We start from the raw sequence: 22,775 nt of genomic DNA, 5'->3' as shown, positions 1-22,775 counted from the left end.
TAATAAAGAGTTATGCAATAGTTACTTTCCCTGGTATCTAGTTACTTTTATGGTGGAGTAATTCAGTTACTAACTCAGTTACTTTTTGGGAGAAGTAACTAGTAACTATAACTAATTATTTTTTAAAAGTAACTTGCTCAACACTGCTGATTACATGAGCTCCTCTATCATCTGATAAACACTGTCGTAGAGAAAAAGTCTGCTGGACTGATTTACATTCAATAACAGTAACTGTGACTCACCTCTGAGGTTCAGTGTGATGCTCATGTCATGGTGATCAGACCTCAGTAACTTCACTGTTTCTGGAAGAGAAGGAATCATTTCAACAGATGTTTGTCTCAGTGAAATGAACAGAAGCTGTTAAAAACCAGAGAACAGAGACATGACCTGAGAGATTAACATTAATCAGTGTTCTGTGGTGTACCTTTAGCTTGGTTTAGTTTCTGCTGATCATTCCTGTCTGCCATGAGACGGCAGCAGTTAACAGACTGTATTAACGTTATCGATTCATTATGATTGATCAGCTGTGACCTACAGGAAGCTAGTCACAGACAACAGGTAAGTCATTTATAACGCTGACAAACCTGATGTAGCATCAGCGTTAACTAGTCAGGAAACGTAACCTGAGATTTACAGAACAACTTTTAAACACGATGTCAGATCCTGTTTCATCATCAGGGGCTCCAGTCTGAAGTTAACTTACAGTAACTTCAGCTACAGTAACGCAGGTCACTGCTTTATATGTAACATGGTCCAGACGTGGACAGAAAACCAGTTACTGAGACCACTTTCACTCTCACCTGTAGTTTAGCTCCACTTTGGCAGGCTAACGTTGTTAGCAGCAGCATCGGTAAACACAGCAGAAGCCGGTAAATGTGGGCGGGCAGTGAGTCCTCGGTTCTCAGTCCGTCTGACCCATAGATATATATAATAAAGGCTCAATGTCTCATCCGCGCTCTCGGCAAATGGAATTGCACGGCCACACTGGTGGCCATCTTGATTCGGTGCGCTCGCTCACCCATAACATTGTGTTGTAATGTTGCATGTACTTTTTAAGTAACCATAACTTGTTCAATTTTCTACCAATTTTCAAACGGTTTGGTTTGTTGTAAACGTCAGAAGTGTAGTTATAACACCGCAGTTGTGGATAATTATGGTACACTCTCATGGCCAGCAACAATTTGTATTTTAATTATTTTGTATTTTATTTGTATTTTTGTAATTTGAATTGTGGCCACGTAAACAACATTCGTAAGAAACCAAACCGTTTGTAAATCCGTCAAGATTTCAGCGAGATAAGAGTATTTATGTTTGTGCAGATCACTCACCTTCCTTCACATACCACAGGTTACACCAGAGAGCTTCCCTGTGGCAAGATGGCTGCCGGTGATCCCGTTCGAAACGCCGCCTTAAGACATGACAGTAGCTGCGTCCATCTTTTGTACAGACTATGGTTGAGGTTGAGCTCTGGAGGTTGAGCTGCTTTTAATTGGCTTTCCTTGATTTTCAACTTACTGTAACACTGGGACGGTTTATTGTGTGGTCTATGGCAGTCTGAGGTGTGTGTACGAGGCAGCGTGCAGTTTTCCTTTACACAATGTGAGATCGAGGACTAAAAAGTGAGAAATGTGAAGACTTAAAAAAAAAAAAAAAAAAGGACGAAAATGTAATGTTTGTTAGCAGCGTGTCTGAGAAACCCAATTTTTCAAAAAATGTGTAGTGAAACAATAGAGCAGTCAATGGCCATCAAATGGGCTCTGACTGGACAGCAAGGAACTGTAAACTTGTGGATTTTTCTTAACAATAGATGTATTCTGGATGTTCAATCAACTATCACATTCAATTTGTAGCTCCTCCGCAAAGAAATAAACAGAAGTGGCTTCAGAAAAGACAGGAAAACCGCATGCAGAGACGTATATGCTGAAAACCGACATTTACATAAAGCACAGCAATTCGCTCTGCATTAGAGCAGCATAACAGACACACCGTTCACTGTGAGTAATGCTAACAAATGCCGGTTTGACGTCACAGCATATAAAAAGCAAGATAAGCTTAAGGGGGAGTGTGAAACTGTACACTAGTGTATCTGTTCTCATTTGTCCCAGATGTGTGAGGAATTCTTATCATTAAGATCCTCGAGATATCGTGAGGAAACAGTAAATTTAGCGGCGCATTTACACCGTGAAACGCTCTTGGGGTGAATCATATTTGATGCAGAATACTTAACATGTGTTTATATCCATAATGTGTGTTTTGGTGGAAGGCCTTTACACTTATTCCATCTTCTAAAAATGATGTCATGCTGGAAATAGCTCTGTAACGATTATTGTAAACAAAACACAGAGACCTTCATGAGGAGAACGCTGAGTCTACATGAAGCTTCTGCCCAGTGCTCTACTTTAAACTCACACACATACACAGGCAGCCTCCTCATACGCTCGCGATGGTAACCATGACAATTTAGCTGCTTTAGCTTTATCATCACCCACACTCTCTCCATCCATCTCCTTCTCTGTCTCACCCTGCTTTTATTCTGTGTTTTGTAGGGCAGCTCTCCTAGGTCTTTGTGGAGGAGAAACTAGGCTACCAAAAGCAACTTTTTTTTTTCCCTGTACTTTTCTGATAAAAATATAAATTGTCCTTTCTTGCCTGCTTCTTGCTATCCCGAATACCCTCTCATAGTTCAAATCCTGTTAAACTCAGGAAGAGCTTAGTCGCGGTTTGAGGTATGACCCTGATGTTCTTCTATCCCCATTCCTTTTCTTGTCTCTTTGCGTTTTCCTCTCTCTCCTCAAGTCTCCCCCTCTGTCCTAACCCCACGTAGTCTCTGTTTCTCTATTTGTCTCTATTTCCGTCCCCTCATATTGCTACCCCTGTGAGTTGCGTTCCAATCCCTCTGCTTGCTTTTAAGAAGAAATAGAGGGATCTTGGATCAGTGTGGGAAGAGACCTTGCAGCTAATCTACCAGAGTGTGAGTGTATTGCAGGATTAGGGGTTCTCATCTGTGGGTTAGAGCATGTCTTACAGGCTATCACAGTGGGAGCAGATAGCTGGTCAGGCGTATCAACATGGGGCTACACGGCCTGCTGTCTTCATCTCTCAATCCTCTACCCAGTGTGATTGGCAGCGACAGGGTAAAGCTGTGATTATCCCTTATTATCCCTGCCCTTTTTTTTTTCACTGCTCCATCTCATAGGCCTGTTTGCTGATGCACTGATCTGTCTGCCTTTTTTTCTCAGTCTCAGACTTTCTGCCTCTCTTTTTGCACATACAAACACACAAAAAAAGGAGACAGACATGGATGGACACACAAACAGAGACCATTGAAGATGTGCTGGTAGGTGGCTAAACAGATTATACCTGCAGGGAATTGCATTTGGAGTGCAAATCCCTTTCGAAGAAATATTTAGTGAGGATTTTTGGCAGGGAATTTTTCTCCTTATTTGACAATTAAAACTTCTCCCAAACTGCCCAAAGAGCAGGAGAAAGTTCAAAGCTAGTTTCATTAATTTTACTCACCCCCTATCCTCCCTGCAGTTTCAGACCCTGCCATGTCTTCACCCTGCAGCAGCTGTCCTGAGCTCTTCCCGCTGTTCCCCAGTCACCTCATATTCACCTGCCAACAGTACAAACTTGCCTCTCATTCAACAAATCAGCTGCCAAAGTATCCCCACCACCATCCCTCTGTTCCCTGCAAGACTGTACTTTGCACCTTTTCCATGGCGCTCTCATTATAGCAAACCTTTCTGCTGCTAATTTGGTTTTGTTTTAAATCAACCTGGGTTTCACTGAGCTTTTAGAAGTGGTTTTTAAACCCTAATTGCCTGTTTTAAAGGGCAGAGACTGCTATGTGTGCTTGGCATGATAATTAAATGAAACTGTTTTCTGTCTAGGGCCTCCAAAAATAGCAGAAATGAGCTGTATAGTCAAAATTCCTAAACAATGATGTCACACAATGCATTTCGCCAAGCCATGTCTGCACATACAGTAGGTATCACAGATATACACAAGACTCAACATACACACTCATCTAAACACTACCACAGAACAACACTACCTGTCTCACTAAAACACTCCCATACAACAAAAGAATATTCTCATTTATGTTTAGAAAGACCTTTTTTCTCCCTGAAAGGTAAAACTATGACATCTCAAGCAACATTTCTAGTTTGAAAGAGTCACAAAGAATACATCAAGAGATGGAGGCATGACACTTTGACACTGGAGACTGTAGATTATGTCCCTTGTAAGACCACTATTCTTCAGTTTGAGTTTTGTTTCTTATGTTTTTAGTTTTTATTTGTTGTTTTGTTAGATTTAGGCTTTAAAACTGCTTGGTTAGGTTTGGAAAAATAATATTTGAGTTACAACATGATCCATTCATAACATGTTTGAAGTGTATCCTCCATTTTCTGGATCTAATATATGATTGGTTGCCTGAAAAGGAGTGTGAGTAAACCAAATGTAATAGCAATGATGTGGTGGATTAGAAATTAGGGATGTCCCAATCATTCCATGTTATTTATTACTTAGTATATGATGAAGCAAGTCTCAATATAATATTTTTTTCTGTATAATACACAATTCAAGCACATTAAAGTTATTAAAATCAATCCAGATATGCTTGACAACTGAAAGGTTCTAGAATGGTATAGCAAAAAAAAACTCCTGCATTCTGCATCTAAGTAGTTCCTTAATGTTGCGTAGGTGGTCACACACCTTTTTGTAAAGCTTCAGGAAGCACACTATCTGAAATTTAATGTGGAGAAGGTCAGGGTACCATGGCTCCACAAGCTCCCAAAGATGGTGAAAACCTGTGTTCTCTTCATCCATCCATCCATTATCTACACACTGCTTAATCCTCACTAGGGTCACAGGGGGACTGGAGCCTACCCCAGCCGACTTAGGATGAAGGCAGGGGACACCCTGGACAGGTCACCAGTCTATTTCAGGGCTACACTTAGAGACAGATGACCAAGCACACGGACAATTTAGAACCACCAATTAACCTCAGCATGTTTTTGGACTGTGGGAGGAAGCCCGAGAACCTGGAGAGAGCCCACGCTGCAGAGGAAGAATATGTAAACTCCACGTAGAAAGAGGAGACAGTGCTAACCACAGAGCCACCGTGCAGCATGTGTTCTCTACATGCAAATCATAACAATTTTTGGAGGTTAGCTGTAGCACCTTTTTGTAACACCAGGTGGAGCCCCTTACTGTTACCATATCTTGTTTCCGTTGACTAATACAGTAACATCAGCACAGGACAAGTGTCCACTATGTGTAATTACTTATTAAATGATAATGCTGGCAATTATTGATTAGGAAAATTCTTTAGTATTTGCATTAACCACATACTGCCAGAAATTGTGCCACTTTCCGATCATTTTACGATAGCTGTGGAATGGACAAAGATTCATGGCAATCAGTTAAAAAATACCTTGAATAGGCCAGATCTTAGTGTTTGACACTTGATGAGGCCAAGCCCATTAGAAACATATGTGTGATACTTTACAAACAAACCAAACACCGGAGAAAATATGTTTCCCTCAAAACAGACTTAATGCAATTTAGCTGTATAGGAACATTATAATTAGGAGCGATGGCTGCACAGAGTTTGCATTGTGCTGAAAACGCAGTGCTGATAATGGCATCCCCATTGTCTGAATTTCTACAGGACCAAACACATTTCACATCAGTGCTAAAATCTCTTTTGCCTCATTTGCGGCTTCTTCTTCGCTCCCACATCCTCGGTGAAGAGGAAATCATCAGGGGATCTGATCTCCTCACAGTCCTTTGTTTGGGCAAGAAAACGATGGAAGAGCTTCAGTGTGATGCCCAAATCTTTTCTCCTGCTTGATAGTTCCATTCAATCCTCTTCCGTCTGTCATGTGTGACTCCATTATTCATGAAGGATTGTTCCAAGGCTGAGCAGTATGCATATGGACACTTGCTGATGTGTGTGTTAGGGTCTGTGCTTATGTGTGCATTCAAGTGTGCTTCCACAGCATGAGTCAGAAAATACACATAATTGCAATCAACTTGAAATGTCAAAAAAAAAGGATTGCATGCATGAACTGATGGAATAGTTCCACGCTGTTACAATCTATAAAGACATTTCCTTCTGCCTTACTTTGCAGTTTCCATGAGTTTGTGCCTGTATGTCTCTGTTCATTGGCGTCTGGTCGTATGAGCAGATTTCTTTTGCGCCACTTGTCAGAGATGACAACTCTGATTACAATTACAATAGAAGGAAAATATAGAATAGATGAAAGGCGATGAATGAGGACAGGAAAAGCCTAGATTTTCTGAACATCATAATTTGCTAAACATTAGCATAACAATAGCACAGTCAGGGAGCATCATGGGAGCCATTTTAACATACGAGAGTTCTGTTGTTGTGTGGCTCACAGCCTACAGCCTCCCACCATTTCAATCTGCACGTGTCTACACCTAAGCTGGGAGCAGAGTGGGAAACCAATTTCCACATCCACAGATGTTTATAACAGAGAGAGAAAGAAAGTGTTGCTGGGTATAGTTGGATCTGGCATTTCCATCTTATTTCTGAGATCTAATCAAGAAGATTGGATTTTGTGATATTACTACCTGTTACCACAGCTGGCAGTGTGCCTTTGTGGTTACAGAGGTGTCTTTATGACACATTTTTGTCACTCGTAGGGCTTTGTGACAGCATATTTAGTGACTTTGGGATGAGAATGATCAATTAGTTAGCAGTGGCAGAGTAGTCTTGCACAACCAGACCATTCTCTAGTGCCAACACGGTGGTGTAAGATGAGATAAGAATAGCAAAGGAAGAAGTAATACTGGCAATGATACTGAAGTCATAAAGTAACATTGCACATAATATTAAAATATTGCAAATGAAAATGGAATATTGCACATGATATTGACAGTGATAATGCACATAAAATTGAGAAAGTAAAATTGCAAATGATGATACTGATATTATTGCTCAGATTTAGGTATCCCATGTTTCATGCAGTAGGTGCAGGTGTGACACAGTTTGATGATCAGACTACGACTCAAGCCACAAGAGTGGCATGCAATAGATGAGAAGTGTTGTCCATAACATTGACTAGGTTCCCCAGCATCCTCCAGTCTGACACCAAATCTGCAAGTGCTATTGTTGAAACATACACTCTGAACTCCAAAGCTGGCCAAGACTCCACCAGTGTAACTCAACTCCGCCCATTGGTCTCACGAACTGAACGTCTCAACTGAAGCTGAACCGAAGGGTCTGAAAACTGTGTTTGAGCTTGTTAAAGCTTGCTTCTTCTTTTCATTTTTCGGTAAGTGAATTCAGTTATGTTCACATTATGTTTTGATATAAATATATCTCCTCCGGCACCTGGTGTTTTTGGTATGATAAGTCACGTTCACACTGCTTACCACCACACTGTCACACGGCCACCGATAAAACTCCATATTTGATAGCAAACATTGAATATGATAAAGTTTTTTAAGACCGTTTTCCTACTGAGCTGTTCAAAAGCTAAAGTAACAATAACTTGCGTCATGTTTTGGTTGTGTGCTGTTAGCAATAAGTTAGCTTTAGCGCTGGCTAACATCGAACAGTAATGCTAACCATGTCCATACAGCACAGTGTTATTTTGGTGAGTCAGACTACAATATCAACATTATTTTGTACAAGTAGCTGCATGGGGAACGTAAGGTGTGCCTCTGGGAATGTGTACTCCAAGTATAATTACAAAAGCTTAATTTCTCGCTCCCTCATCCTCCTCCTCTCTCCATTTGTCTGTCCCCTCCGCTCCGCTCACTACCACTGGAACTCAGGAGCATTAACTAATTCATCCTGTTTAAAGCCAAATTCAAAATTCACCTGTTTAGGACTGCTCATCCCACCTTAATGCAGCTGCTTGGTCTGTTTTTACCCTAATTTATTACCTTGGTATTTTATTGTGTTTTCTTTTGTTTCTGTAATTTGATACTTACTGTATTTGTTTTGTAAAATGTGCTTGGGTGTCATGTATAGCGCTTATCCTCAAATAAGATGTATTACTATTATTATTTTTGCAATTTTTTCCGTAATTTTTAGTCATTCAGAAGAGCCGTTACACCTTAGAGTGTTATTGTTGGCTTAACACTGATTTAAAGTTGACTAAAAGTGTCTTGAGAGAGTTGATGCTTAACACTTGTTTAGTACACTTAATTAGTGTTAAGATATCAACCCCCCAAAAAGAGTTAAATTAACACTTTGTGGTGTGGATCCATATAGATACTTCAAAAGTGTTAATTTAACTCTTTTTGGGGGTTGGTATCTTAACACTAACTGAGTGTATTCTTAACACTAACTGAGTGTAAAGATACCAACCCCTCAAAAAGATTTAAATTAACACTTTTTGGTGTGGACCCATATAGACACTTCAAAAGCGTTGAAATCAATTCTGCCAGAGTTAATTTGGGTGTGCTGATTTTACTAGGTATACCTAGTAATTTAGATTTATTCTTGTCTATTAAATTATTAGAACATGGCAGCCCTAACAGAAACTGACCCGGGTCTTTCCAAATTCTTCTCCTCAGTATAGCACTAATTTCCTTTGTTATACAAGACCAGTATTCTGATATTTTCGGACAGCTCCATAAACAATGTAGGTATGTCCCATCTGTTATTTTACATTTAAGGCGTAAGGGCGACCTCAGTGAGTCCATCTTGTTCAGGAAAAACGGTGTCCTATGCTGTCGATGCAGTATTTTATACTGAGTTTCCTTGTATTCATTGCTAAGAAATAATGAGTGAGTAGTTTGAGCACAATCTTTCCAGTCATTTTCATCGTAGTGACATTGAAGATCTTCTTCCCATCGCTCAGTCAACTTCCCAATATTATGTCCATCAGAGTCCTGCAAATTGGCACAAGATTGCTTAATAATAGATTTCTTCACATTGAGGTCCATCATAAATTTCTCCATGGGTCCTGGCAACATTGTTCCTTGATTAATTCTAGAATTTACCTGGATAAAATGTCGAACCTGCAAATAAGCAAAAAAGTCCTTTTGTAAAATTCCATATTTGCCCTGAGCTTGAATAAAAGACATTAGGACATTACCTTCAAATAAGTCACCAATTACCCTTATTCCTTTACTATACCATCTTTGGAATACAGCACTTTTTACTCCAGGGGAGAGATCAGAATTATTCATCAATGGTGTCAAATAATAAAGTTTGGGAATAGTGGAAGTGTATTTGTTCATATCTCGCCAAGCTTTTATAGTATTGTCAATCAGTAAATTAGTATGTGCAGTTTTCTTTCTTTCTCATAAGTTCACTTATCAATGAAAAGGGAGTACACACCCAGGATTCGAGTGGGCTTTCTTTACCTTTCAAATATGCATGTATCCACTCATGAATGGATCTGCTATGGCAAGACCAGTTATAATGCATTATATTTGGAGGACCAAGTCCACCCCCATCTTTGGGCAGTTGTAAAGTTTTAAAACCTAATCTGGGCTTTTTTCTTCTCCAAATAAATTTTGATAGATCCTTCTCAGTGTCTTTTATCATCTTCTTAGTTAAATGTATTGGAAGCATATGTAATGGGTAGAGAAGTTGTGGTACCCTATTTATTTAAATTAAATTTACTCTACCCATCCAGGACACAGGAAGATCCATCCATCCGGAGCCCCCTTAACATTTTTATAAATTGCATCAATATTTTTCTTCAAAATGGTCCGAACATTTGGCGAGATATGAATACCCAAGTAAATGAATCCACAGTCAGACCAAGTCAATGGAAAATTACTAATCCTGCTACAATTTCCTAGTGGCATGGCAATTGTTTTGTCAAAGTTTACCTTGTAACCTGATAATGAACCAAATGTTTCTATGACCGACATAACAGCCGGAATGGACCTCTCAGGATCAGTCAAAAACAGCAAAACATCATCCACATTTAACAAAATCCTGTATTCAGATTCTCCAATTTTATAGCGGGAAATAGAATTATGACTTCGAATGGCCTCAGCCAGTGGCTCAATTGCCAATGCAAAGATTAGTGGGGAAACTGGATCTCCTTGGCGTGTCGATCTTCCAAGCCTCTTCTGACCTAATATCGTTCGCAATTACACTTGCTTTTGGAGAGTTATATAATAATTTAATCAAAGCAATAAAGCCTTTGCCAAGACCAAACTTCTCCATAACTGCAAATAAATATGGCCACTCCACACGGTCAAATGCATTTTCAGCATCAAGCGATATGACTAGACCTTGCGTTTTAGTGACGTTGGAGTGTTCAATAATATTAAGCAGTTTTCGCATATTACTAAATGAGAGCCTACTTTTAATAAAACCTGTTTGATCTGGTCTAATGAGAACTGTTAAATAATTTTCTAATCTTCTTGATAATATTTTTGAAAAAATCTTGCTGTCTATATTGATCAAGCTAATTGGCTGACAAGAACTACACTGATCAGCTGGTTTGCCTTGTTTTAGTATTAAGGAGATGTTTGCTGAATACAATGTAGTCAGGAAAGTGCCCAACTCCGCTGAATGTCAGTACATATTTAAGAGTGGAATAACTAATTGTTGCAACACCAACATATAAACGTCTGTATGATCAGAAAGTACCCGTGTGCCAATGTGACATGCCCGGACTCTATCCAAAGCCAACCTAGAAGCAAAAAATAATCAATACGAGAAAAACTACAGTGTGGGTCTGAATAAAACGTACAATCTTTGTCAGGTGGATGAATTGCTCTCCATACGTCAAATAATTGCAAATCAAAGCATAATTCCTTAGTTGCCTCTCTCATTTTAGACATTATATGTTTAGCTGGTGGGTTTTGGTCCATCTCTGGATCTAAAGTGCAATTAAAGTCACCTGCAAGAATACTAAATGTAGTCATGTTCGAAGAGCTTTTAGCGAGAAGTTTGGAATAAAACTCTTTTAAGTATACGTTTGGGGCGTAAATGCAACCAATCAAAATATTTTCCCCATACAAGTAACCTCTGATAAAAACATATCTGCCCTGATTATCTGTAATTCATTTTCAATGGTAAATGAAAATGAATTTTTTTGTGTTCCTCATCAGTGAGGTGGGTTTCTTGTAATAGGGCTATGTTAACGTTTTCATTCTTAAACCAAGTTAGTATTTTTTGGCGTTTAACGGCATTGTTTATTCTTTTAACATTCAGAGAAATGTACTTAGTTGTACTCATCACAAATGAAATATCATGTATCTAGTAGTTATATAACAGTAAAAAATACAAAAAGGAGAGGGGCATGAGTGAAATTGAGAATCTACATTTGAAAATGGCAAACAAGACTCAGACCTGCTCAAACTAAAACAAAAAAATAACCAACAACAAAAATATGGCTTGGGTAACTAAAATGTGCTTTCACAAATGTACAAACCAAAGCACCCAAGTAACACAGATAAAACAGTTCGGGACCCTCAGTCCTGGGAGGAAACAACATCCGTTGCGAGCGCACACCACAGAGCAAGTTTTCTGCCTCCATAACGGCACCCACACACCCCCGACAAAACTTTCAGTCAAAAAATAGAGGTTACGTTGTGTTTTACAGATCGTGAACAAAGTCGACAGCCACTGGTGAATCGTTGCTCCAAAATAGCATTCATTTACTCAACTGGCGCATCAAAAGCCTCCACAACATTTGCAGCGTCCTCAGCTGAATCAAAAGAGAAATTCTTTCCATTGTAAGAGAAATGAAGGCTTGCTGGGAACAGCATTCTAAACCTGATGCCTTTAGTGATGAGCTGTTGACACACCACGTTGAATTTCCTTCGCAGTTGTCGCACCCTTTGTGGGAGGTCTTGGCGAATGATAATCTTTGCTCCTTCAAAAAGTAGTGTCAGCTTCTTGCTAAGAGCCAGCACCTTCATTGCATCTGTCGAATGGTGGCAGTTCATGATGACGGCCCTTGGTACACCTGGTCTTGGCTGCCCCAAGCTCCTATGGCAGCGGTCCAGCCGGATCCTGCCCCTTTTGGTTTCCGTGTTGAGTATAGTTGGTATCCAAGTTTCTTTTATGCCGAATATTCTAATGCTGTCTCTGCGCAATCTCGACTCTTGTTCGTCCATTCTATTTGTGAGCATGATAGGCTTACTCTCCGCTTCCTGCATCCTTGTTTCCATATCAGCAATGATGTCCTCTGCATTGGAGATGCGGTTTTCTGCGTCTTCTAGACACTTCGTGTTGCCATCTAATGTAGGTTGAATTGTGTCCAGAATTTTGTCAGAGATAACCGCCATCTTGTCTCCAACCACAGCGGCAACGGTGTCCCTGATTTCCGCAAAATCAAAGGGATAGCCTGAGTTAGCGTGGCGGGCTTCTCCGGTACAGTCATCATTAGCTGCGGCATTAGCATCGCTGCTACTTTGGTTTCGGGTGCTTCTCCCTGGTCTCCTTTCAATAGTTTCCGCACCTTTTTTCATGTCTTAATGACACCAGCAACGTCTGTGTATCAAATGGTTTCCTTACTTAAACTTAATACATTGAAGTTAAGAAAGTTTCATCGGGAGCTCCTTCGTGCTGAACCTCTCAGTGTGACGTCATACCGGAAGCCGCAACTGTAATTTGTGATTTGCTTGGCACTCGATGTATTCGTTTGATTTTTAGGTGAAACCACATTTTTCTCATTCAAAATACCTTTCAGAAATTGGATGGATTAGGTTTTAATAAAATGTGCCTTTAAGTAGTTTGTGCAAATAGGCATAGCAAAAGTGGTGACAGTGATAGACTTTCTCACCAGAAATCTGACATTTGAATCTTATCTCTTATTCACATAGTTGGTGCTATTAAGAACCTAGAGGAGGCTTGTTGCGTCCTCAAAATAATCACTGGAAGAAAAAATAATAATAAAAAAATCATATTATTTGGCCCGTTTCCAAGCAAACATTGAGACAAAACAGTTTCCAAAATGAAACGTGTCAACTTCCAGGCCATCCAAACCTGGACATTCTAGCATGGGGCAGCAATAAGACACTGGCTCAAGCAGAGATCATACCCACAATCCTAACATTACCACTGCATCCTAACCTACCAATCTAGCTGCCACCATGCAGAAGATGCACACAATGGACTTCTATCAGAAGGGCAGATGGAGAATCATTATGCATTGTTACAGGCCAGAGACTCACACGATGAATATAATTTACATGTAAATTTACATAAATGCACCATCAGCAACTCTCCTAGTAATTTAGCTTCTCCATACCTGCAGTCCTAGTGCTGCCAGTGCTTAGGTAACAAAACTATTTCTGCTTCTAAAGTTCAGAGTAATATCTCAAAATGACTTAATGACCTCCTTGACCAAACAACATAATCAGCATTTCAAGAACAACAGGTTCAGCGTGCTCATCTGAAGTCACCCAGACCTCTAACTTCCAAAAGGCAGCAGATTCACCTTCCTTAGCATCCTGCATATATTTAAATCTGAATCCACTTTACTTTTGCCAGTCTCCTTCAACTCTGACTTCTGTGCCTCCTCATCTTCTTGCACAGTTTTTGAAGATATGATGACAGCCATGGCACAATGCAGATTTTCATGCATCAAGAGCTCTTACTTGATAAACTCTGGCATGACTGGATAATATGATCTGCCTTCATGGTTTGCCCCAATCCCCATCTTTCTGTCACATGGAGCTACATTATGCATGAAGGCTCTTTCCAAGGTTTAGCAGACAGCAGCAAACAAACTTGGAGCAGCTACTGAATGGAATCGAACTGAGCCTTCTGTTCCCCTTTTTCCTCTTCCTTCACCATCCTCATCCTTTGGCTGCTTTGAGTTTCCTGCTTGGATTTTGCGTTCCCTTGTTTTCGACCTTTGTTTTCAGTTCTCTCATTGTGTGTTGTGTTTGCTACATTTTTGAATTCTTACTGTCTCTCCTCTCAAAGAGTGCTTTGCCTTCTCAGGCTGTTTGAGAGGCTTATATTTAGCAGCATTAGAACAGAGCTCTCAAGGGCAAATGTATTTAGCATTATGCTTCCAACCCCCATTTAAAAAAAAAAAACAACAAAAAAACAAAAAACAAAAAAAGGCAGAGAAACACATTCAAAAATTCATTGATTCGCTGCATCATATCCTCTAGCTTGGACTTACAAGTGTGTGTGTTTGTCTGGCACAGTGTTAGTCTACACGTGGTGTGAAGGCTCACAATGTGCCACAAGCTTCTTAAGCCTACAATTACCATTTGATCCTCTGATTGGTCACAGTTTAACTGTATCGACGGATGGGTGGGTTGCAGTGTGCAATCAGCGCATGCATAAGGCCTCCATTACACAAAACACACACAGAGATATTCAGCAAATGATTCAAATAGCACTGTGACCCGCTCTTTCGGCTACCTTGATGTAATAATTAGAACAAGTGCTGAAACGTCAACTCTATTACATCTGGTGCGTGAACATAAATTAATCTATAGTCTGTGTTTGGTGCACTGTGTGTGTGTGTTAGTGAATGGAATTAGCTACAGTTGTGAAGAAAAATCGCCTGTAGCTACTCTGACTAGTACTCAGATCCCAACACAAGCAACACACACACACATCAGCTCCCATCTGCACACACAGTAACAGTTTTCAGTGGCAGTGGAGGAGATGTGCGCCGACATCCGCCCACACACTTACCTTCACTGATGCACTGAAACCTACAGCATTTTTGCCAAGTACCACACAAGTGCCTCAGCTTTACTCACCCTCTCACTTCCTCTCTCCTCGTCTCTTCAGTATTCTGTTGTATTCAGTATCATCAACGCACACAAACACACACATTGTGGTGAGCGCTATTAGAGTCTTACAGGTTCAGTCTGCCATGAAAGACATCAGTGCTGTGATTTTCAACATCGTTGGTTTTCCGACAGACTTTTGATCAGGCCAAAGAGATGCGTTGGATTCTGTTTTACCTGCACTGCAACATTTTATGAACCCAAACCTAGTTACAGTAGAGCCCAAATTATCAGCATGGCCTGTGAGTGACAGACGCTGTTGCAAGGAAACTCTGCATCTTTTAAAAGTGGATTTTATTATCACCCGCAAGAAGAAGAAAAAAATATCAGCTCTGATAGTGACTCCAGAGCTGGTGCTCCCTAATGTGTAAAGGACAAAAAAATTAGGGGCAATCTTCAGAATAGCTATTCTAGGAGCTTTTGATTGTATTCCACGACATCCTTTGGAGAATGAATCTTGATTAGGTGTCATTATGTCCATCCATCCATTTTCTATACACTGCTTAATCCTCACTAGGGTCGCGGGGGCTGGAGCCTATCCCAGCCGACTTAGGGCGAAGGCAGGGGACACCCTGGACAGGTCGCCAGTCCATCGCAGGGACTACACTTAGAGACAGACAACCAAGCACACTCACATTCACACCTACGGACAATTTAGAATCACCAATTAACCTCAACATGTTTTTGGACTGTGTGGGAGGAAGCCGGAGAACCCGGAGAACCCGGAGAGAACATGCAAACGCAGACAGATTCCATTGCCCCCACCGGGACGCGAACCGGCAACCTTCTTGCTGCGAGGCAACAGTGCTACCAACTGCGCCACCTTGCAGCCCGTGTCATTATGTATACCTTCATAGTGTAGGTCCTTATACTACATTCCACCAATACCATTTAAAAAATCCAAGATGAAATTACTCTTTTGGCTAATAAAAGTAGAAAACTATTCTAAATAAAAAAGGAAATGGATACAGGCACACTGCAAAAAAAGAAAAGTTGGGTCAACTCAAAATTTCAAGGCAACAAACTTCGATAAAATTTTGAGTTGGACAATTAAACTAAATATTTTAAGTTTTGCTTCTAAGTTTGCTCAACTCTGAATTTTGATTTTTATAAACTCAATGGCAAGTTCCACTAACTTATACTTTTACATTGTAATAACTGTTAATCCTTACTTCAGCTAACTTTCTCCTAAATTGGACCAACTTATCATTTTACATTGTAATAACTGTTAATCCTTACTTCAGCTAACTTTCTCCTAAGTTGGACTAACTTATCATTTTACATTGTAATAACTTTTAATTGTTATTTGTGCTAACTCGCTCCAAAATTATACTCACCCATAATTTTACATTGTAATAACTTTTAATACTTACTTCAACTAACTCTCTCCTAGGTTGGAATAACTTATAATTTTTACACTGTAATAACTTTTAAATGTTTCTTGTGCTTACTCTCTCCTAAATTATAACTTAATATTTTACACTGCATTAACATTTAATTTTTACTTCTAACTGTGATGTAAATTGTACTAACTTATAATTTTACATTGTAATGACTCTACTGTAAGTTCTTACAGAGAATGCCCTTTTATTGGGTTAAGTTAGTATATAGAAGAATAATTCAAAAGGAATTTAAACTTGCACACTACAATAGTTAATAATGTAGCTAAAAGTGTAATTTAGAACCAATAACGTATAATTAAATGTAAAAATAATGACAAGTGCAACAAATATGTGCAAAAAATTTGTTTTATTTAAACTGTACCAGCATCAAATCCGTTCCAACAAGGCCAAGTACATGCACACTAATGAGACCCAATTGTCTCAGTAGTAGTTGTTTACTTGTGCTACATTGTCTACTTTTAAACTGAGACTGAATAAAAGATCAAAACACGAGTCATGTAAACAAAACCATACAAAATCAGTATGATACACAACTATGAATCTAATAAATCTGTTAACAAGGTTACTGAGCACCATAACTTCTGGTCTCAAAATATCAAGCATAAGTCATTTATACAAGACCATACGGAACCCATAGGCTATGATACACAGAACCCGTATGATACACAAGTATGAATCTAAATTTGTTAATAAGGTTACCAACTGCCATAACGTCTGGTCTCAATATATCAGCACAAGTCATGTATACAAGACCATACAGAACCTGTATGATACACAACTATGAATCTAAAACATAAAACATGGTGTTGGCTGGACAGAAGGGAACTTTTAGAAGTCAACAACTCAAGATCCAGAACTTCACTGATGGAGGAGTTTGTTTTTGAGAGATCTGACCCTTGCAGAGAGGTCTGTATGGCAATGTGTACCTGAGATCTTTTGGGTACTTGAGGTTTAAAGCATAGATCAGTCCAAAGAGGTAAGCAAAAGCAGTTGGCAGGTCAGGGAGACCTTGAAGAACAATTTCTTCTTCCACAACAACAGCAACACTCACAACACTTTGAGGCGCTGTGCTGTCATCATCCTCCAGCACAGTGAGGATACCCACAGTGAGGCCCTTCGTCTGCTCCACTTCTGGATCAGTGTCCTTGTGTTAACAGACCAGAAAAGACCAACACATGGATTGCAAGACATTAGTCACTAAAATAGTGTGAATCAGAATAAGCTAAGACTCTAAAATATCTCCACATTATTAAATAAACATGTTTTTTCCAATTAGAATTGATTATGAGCTTGACATATTAACTATTTCCACCCCATACCCCACAATCAAAAACCGAACCCGCATACACACATCAAATGACATTAATTACGCTACATCAAGTCATAGCCAGGACAGTACAACTATAAGACACATTGTTAGGAAACAAGTAGGACAGAGCGGTAATGGTTGAAGTCAACGTTAACTACAGCACTATACGTAAATACAGTATAATAACATAATTTACAATTTCTGTTCATTATAACAACTCACAAGACAGGTCATGAAGAGCTTCTCCGGACTGTCACGGAGAAACAAAGGAAGGCCCTTTAAAGCTGCAGTTTGTCGATGTGCAGTGATGTCAGATGTCTGAAACAAGAGTTGCATGAATCATTACAAGAAATAGAGTAAGCATGCAGGCAGATGTCCTCTTCCATATCCCCAAAAAATCCTGTCGATTGCATGTCAAAGGTTTACTCCTTTTTAAAGGGTAATTTGGCATTTTTCAGCTTGGGCCCTATGATTGCTCACTGTCAAAGTGTGTCCACTGAAAACGCTTTTTGTGTCACTGATGGGCAAATATCATTATCAGTGTCTGAGAACATCATGAAAAGGTTTCCCACAGGGCAAGATCTTTTTTTTTTTAAAGATTAAGATACCCTTTGTTTAACATGAAAAAAGTCACTATATCTGAGTAATTATGTCTTTGATCATTGATTATTTGATCGTCATCATTGGTTTGCTTGTTTGTGCTATTGTGTCCCTTAGAAACCCATGCATTTATTCTGAGGGTTTGTCACAACAAGGTGACCCTAACCCTAAACCTATCCATAATGTTCAACGTTATGAAATTACTACATCCAGAATTCACCTCTTGATCCAGGCTGGTAAGGAGCTGATCTATCTCAGACGGAAAAGCTGTCCTTCTCGCCCGATAGAGTCTCAGGAGCCTCCAGGTGTGCTCATGAAGGGCTTCTTTGAAGTTGTCCATTTGGTTCTTGTTTGTGATCCGACAAAACTCTTCTCTAATCTGTTGAAAAAATGTGAACATGATTTTGAATCCTCATTATAAAGTCAAAACAATTTCAATTTTATCTTCATGTTAAAATGGGCATTGTGATCAACACACTTTAAAAAAAGAATAATTATTATTTTAATACTTAAATCACAGTAGCATGGTGATTTATCGAACTCAGTCAGTCTGCTCGGCTCTCTCTGTCCCTACCAACGTAAAACAGCCTGCTCACCTGCTGCCGTCTGGGAGCAGAGACCTAACAGACACCTTCCTTATCTATGAAAGATTAAATAAAATGTCGGCTAACGTTGCGACCACAATTTTGAGTTGAGCATGAATTACTGTAATACAATACCAACAAGTGAGAAGACAACATGTTGTCATGTTTGAATAGGATTGGCCCAGTTAATGTTACTGGCTTAACTGCTGCGGCCCTGCTAGCATCGATTAGCCGCTAACCGCTAAGGACAGAAAAACCTTGTGTTTAAATGTTGAAAATGTGTAGGTTGCTTTCTCCATTATGACACAACTCAAAATAAAATTCCTATATGGTTTCATGTTAAAATAAATTAAATTAAAGGTTGTTTAAAACTTACCCGTGCAGACTTCAGCCTGAGGCAGCAGCTCTCCAGCTCCTCCAAGCAGCACACAGCCTCGAAACTTGGAAGTGAAAAATGCCAACTCGGAAAGTTGGCTTTCCCGCATTTCACAGCAAAGAAAAATGAGTTGACAGAACTGTTGTCCCTTAAATTGAACCACAACGTATGGATTTTAGTATTAACAACTCACCAAATTATTTTAGAGCATACAACTGTCTTGTTCTGTTGTGCTAACTTAGATTATTGTCTTAAATGTCAATAATTTATATTTTCAAGTTTTACCAACAAAAATTACTGTTTTAGGCCAAAAAATACAAGTTGGCTTTTTTGCAGTGCAGGAAAAACAACTAAATTAGATCAGAATATATCAGAAAACGATTCCTAACTTAAAGGTGCCCAGTTGAAGCAAAACCCATGTTTGCATTTTCACCCAAGCACACTGAGTGTATCCCTGAGGGCTGACAAATGTGTTGAATGCATTTTGCTCATGAGACATTTGCAAATCTTAAGTATTTTACATCCTGCATTGTTTACATCTGTATTTACTGGCCTGCGGGGTTGTCCATCACAGCCTTTTCTGGAACATTGCTGTATATCTTCATACACAGTCTTCATCACAGTCTCCTGCAGATCAGGTGAAGTGTAAAACCATTTTTGCAGAGAAGTACACCACAGGGTGCCTTTTAAGATGAATTCCATAATGGTCAGCAGTTGTCAGTAAGAGGTAATTTTTTTAAAATCCTGAGCCTTGCTCATGTCTCACGCAGTTCATGTGTAAACAGTTATCTGGCGAGATGAAAGTAAAAAACTGAAAACCTGACAGAGTTTGTTTTTCGATGGTACTGAAGGTACAGAAAGTACCGTTGGTACTGCAGAATTTGAAGGCACATCATGCGAAGCTAAAATTCAAAAAGTGTTAGAACAAATGGAGGAAACACTTCAAAGTTATCCAAGCAGCTCAAAGAATTCAAGGGGACTGATTAATTTTTACAACTTTAAATGTAAAAACCATGTTGCCAAAATATTCATATCCTGAAATGTTACCATAGTTGTCTGTGAATTGCAACAGCTGCATTTGATTGATCAACAATTTTCCTGAGGTTTGCACCAAATGGATCAATAACATTCTATTCTATTCTTCTATTCTGATGAAGTGCAATGCTTACAAACACTAGAATTAGCTCATTTAGTCTAGCATTAGCTTGTAGCTATAGGTGAATATTAGCTTGTTTAGGCTAACATAGCCCTAACTCATAACTTCTTCTTCTGATAATGTTTTGTGGCATTTAACAAACAGCTGTATGGTGCATTACAGGCCTTCTAGATTAGAATATGAATTAAAATTGATTTATTCTTCTGGTTAATATTGTTGTTGTTTTTTCAAAATGTAAATATAGCCCTTTGTAGCTAGTTGCAGCTCCTAACTTTAGCTGAGTGCTGCTCTTAATGTTAGTGCTGTGGTCACTGTAGTCTGTCAAAATATAATGTTGTGTGTGTATTTTTGTGTGTCCAAACAAGGTGTATGTAGAAGGTTTTTATTAAAATTTGAATGTGGAATTTCCACAACCAAATTTCCGGTGTCACAATATCCCTATTAGAGATAAGTCCATTGGCTGCAAAAATTCTGACGATCGTTTTCATGACCTGCCTCCTATTATATGGTGGTACAAAAACCCAATCTCTGAAACACTATTTTAAGTGCTTTAACTCGGGGAAGCAACACCACTGAACGTTACATAACCAGCTATAGTTCTAAACTTGAATGCCTCCCTATCATTATACAAAGCATCAGTAAAAGCATGAAAGAGAAAACAGTGGAGTTTCTGGTAGGTTTAAAAATCAGCTGTCAAAAACACGATCCACACACACACACACACACACACACACACAAAAATCTGCAAACATCTATAACGTCAGCTGAAGAACTCGTCTGTCTTCTGTTTGTGGAGTCAAATTTGAGAGAAAAGTTAGATGAATATCTACCTTTTTTATTGTATGTGAGCAGGGACTCGTGGGATGGAGCGGTATCTTGGAACGAAAGAGAACACAGATGCTCTGACTTTCAAAAAAACCCTATTTCACTCTTCAGGCAAAATCACGCCACTCCACTCCCACTATGAACAGCTCGCATACGCTGACGCTCGCAGCCTACAACCATTCGAGTGCATGCAACGCTCCAAACAAGCAAACACACACATAAATACATGCATACACCTCTGCATCTGTGCGTGAAGTGCCACTTTCAGCACAAAATGTGAAAAGAAAATTGCTCCCAAAGTGAGAGACATGTCTCATAATAACACCTTCATCAACCTTTACACACATTTTATCACTGCTGCTGCAATGATCAACTACCTTTATCAAAGCATGAGCAAGTCAGGCCTTTCTTTTCAGTAGATGTGAACTATCACAGCAAAAAATGACCCTGGACTGCCTGTACCTCTATGTATGATTATATGTATGAGCAGTGTAGCTGCCCTCCTGTGTCACTCGATGGCAGCCATGTCGTAATGCCACTTAATTGCAGGACATCAAAGAGATAAGCCTTGGGGCCCAAGACAGAAGTCATGAACATGGAGCTTTCATTATTAATAAAATCCCACTGAAACGAGAGTATAGCTGCTATGATTAAATTCCCTATATTCTAGACTAATAAGAATACTTATGGTCATTGTAAACTAATTTTGCGTGAGTGAAAATGCGCAAATTGCCTTTGAGAATTGGTAAAATAAAGTAAATGAATACTGATGTGCATTTGGACAAGAATTCACAACCTGCAAATTACAATGCTACACTGATGTTTAATTATTAAGATGTTTCTGTATGCATTTTTAACTCTCGTGTGAGGTGAAAATCATGAAACTGTGCCCACTGTGCATGAATAAGAGAAGCCATTCACAGCTGATGTTTTATTCTGTTTAAAAGCATGTCTTTGAGAAATAAGGACAGACTCTCTGTACACTGTAGCTATCGCTGACTGCTCTATGGAGGACAAATATAGTGCCCGTTGCCATGGTTATGACAGAGAACGCATCCACACAAACAGAGCAGTGAGACCACGAGGATGCACACCTACACGTCTCCCTTCTTTCGGTTTCACAAACACCACGTGCACATGAGGATGAACCATCTGTTTGTGTGTGTGTGTGTGTGTGTGTCTCACATGTTGCAGGTCGATTGTGTGCATACAAATGTAGGCGATTGTCACATCTGTGAGATGTGTGCGTGTGTGCATGACAAGCACCCATGTTAGCACATTCTTTTCTACAAGTTGACTCACCGTCACAGTGGGGATGGCGGTGACGAGGGAGTAGACGAGGACAGGCGGTGCCTTGCTGTTGTCCTCTGGTCCTGGGTATGGCTTGGAGTAGGCTTTGTCAAAGCAGAAGAAGCCCTGAATGTGCACGGGGAACGTGTCCGTGTACTCAAAGTAGTACGCCAACAGAACGGTCCCTGCCATGATGACCAGCTGGAAATAAAACATATTGGTTCCAGCTTTAGGATTGGATCCACAGGAGAGTGTAGGAGTTGGGAAAGAAAAGGCAGCCGGAAAAAAGATGAGTGGAGAATACTGTCACGGTTTAAAAAAGAAAAAAAAAAAAAAGAAAAAAGGAGAGGTTTTTTTCCTTCACAGAGCAAAATGATGGATGCTTCAGTAATGTGTAAAATGAATCAAGTGTGCATGGAGAGATAGTGAGGGAAGAGGATGAGAGAGAGAGGGAGGGAGGGAGGGAGGGAGGGACGAGAGAGGTAAAGATAGAGACGGAGGGAGACAAATA

General features: G+C 39.6%; 1 protein-coding gene across 1 annotated transcript in view; it reads right to left on the bottom strand.

Moving 5' to 3' along the window:
- The window catches only part of LOC103353592 (lipid phosphate phosphatase-related protein type 5-like), a 64,940-nt gene extending 42,460 nt beyond the window's left edge, over positions 1 to 22,480 (bottom strand). Inside the window, exon 1 of the mRNA XM_008276649.1 lies at positions 22,277 to 22,480. Within this exon, the coding sequence (XP_008274871.1) occupies positions 22,277 to 22,480 (204 nt within the window). The remainder of the gene's footprint in view (positions 1 to 22,276) is intronic.
- Between the last annotated feature and the right edge of the window lie 295 nt (positions 22,481 to 22,775).

The sequence above is a fragment of the Stegastes partitus genome, unplaced genomic scaffold (genome assembly GCF_000690725.1).
Source record: "Stegastes partitus isolate 25-593 unplaced genomic scaffold, Stegastes_partitus-1.0.2 Scaffold3, whole genome shotgun sequence".
Classification (NCBI taxonomy): domain Eukaryota; kingdom Metazoa; phylum Chordata; class Actinopteri; family Pomacentridae; genus Stegastes; species Stegastes partitus.
Note: the sequence above shows the minus strand (reverse complement) of the source record. Positions and strands in the feature narration are given on the sequence as shown.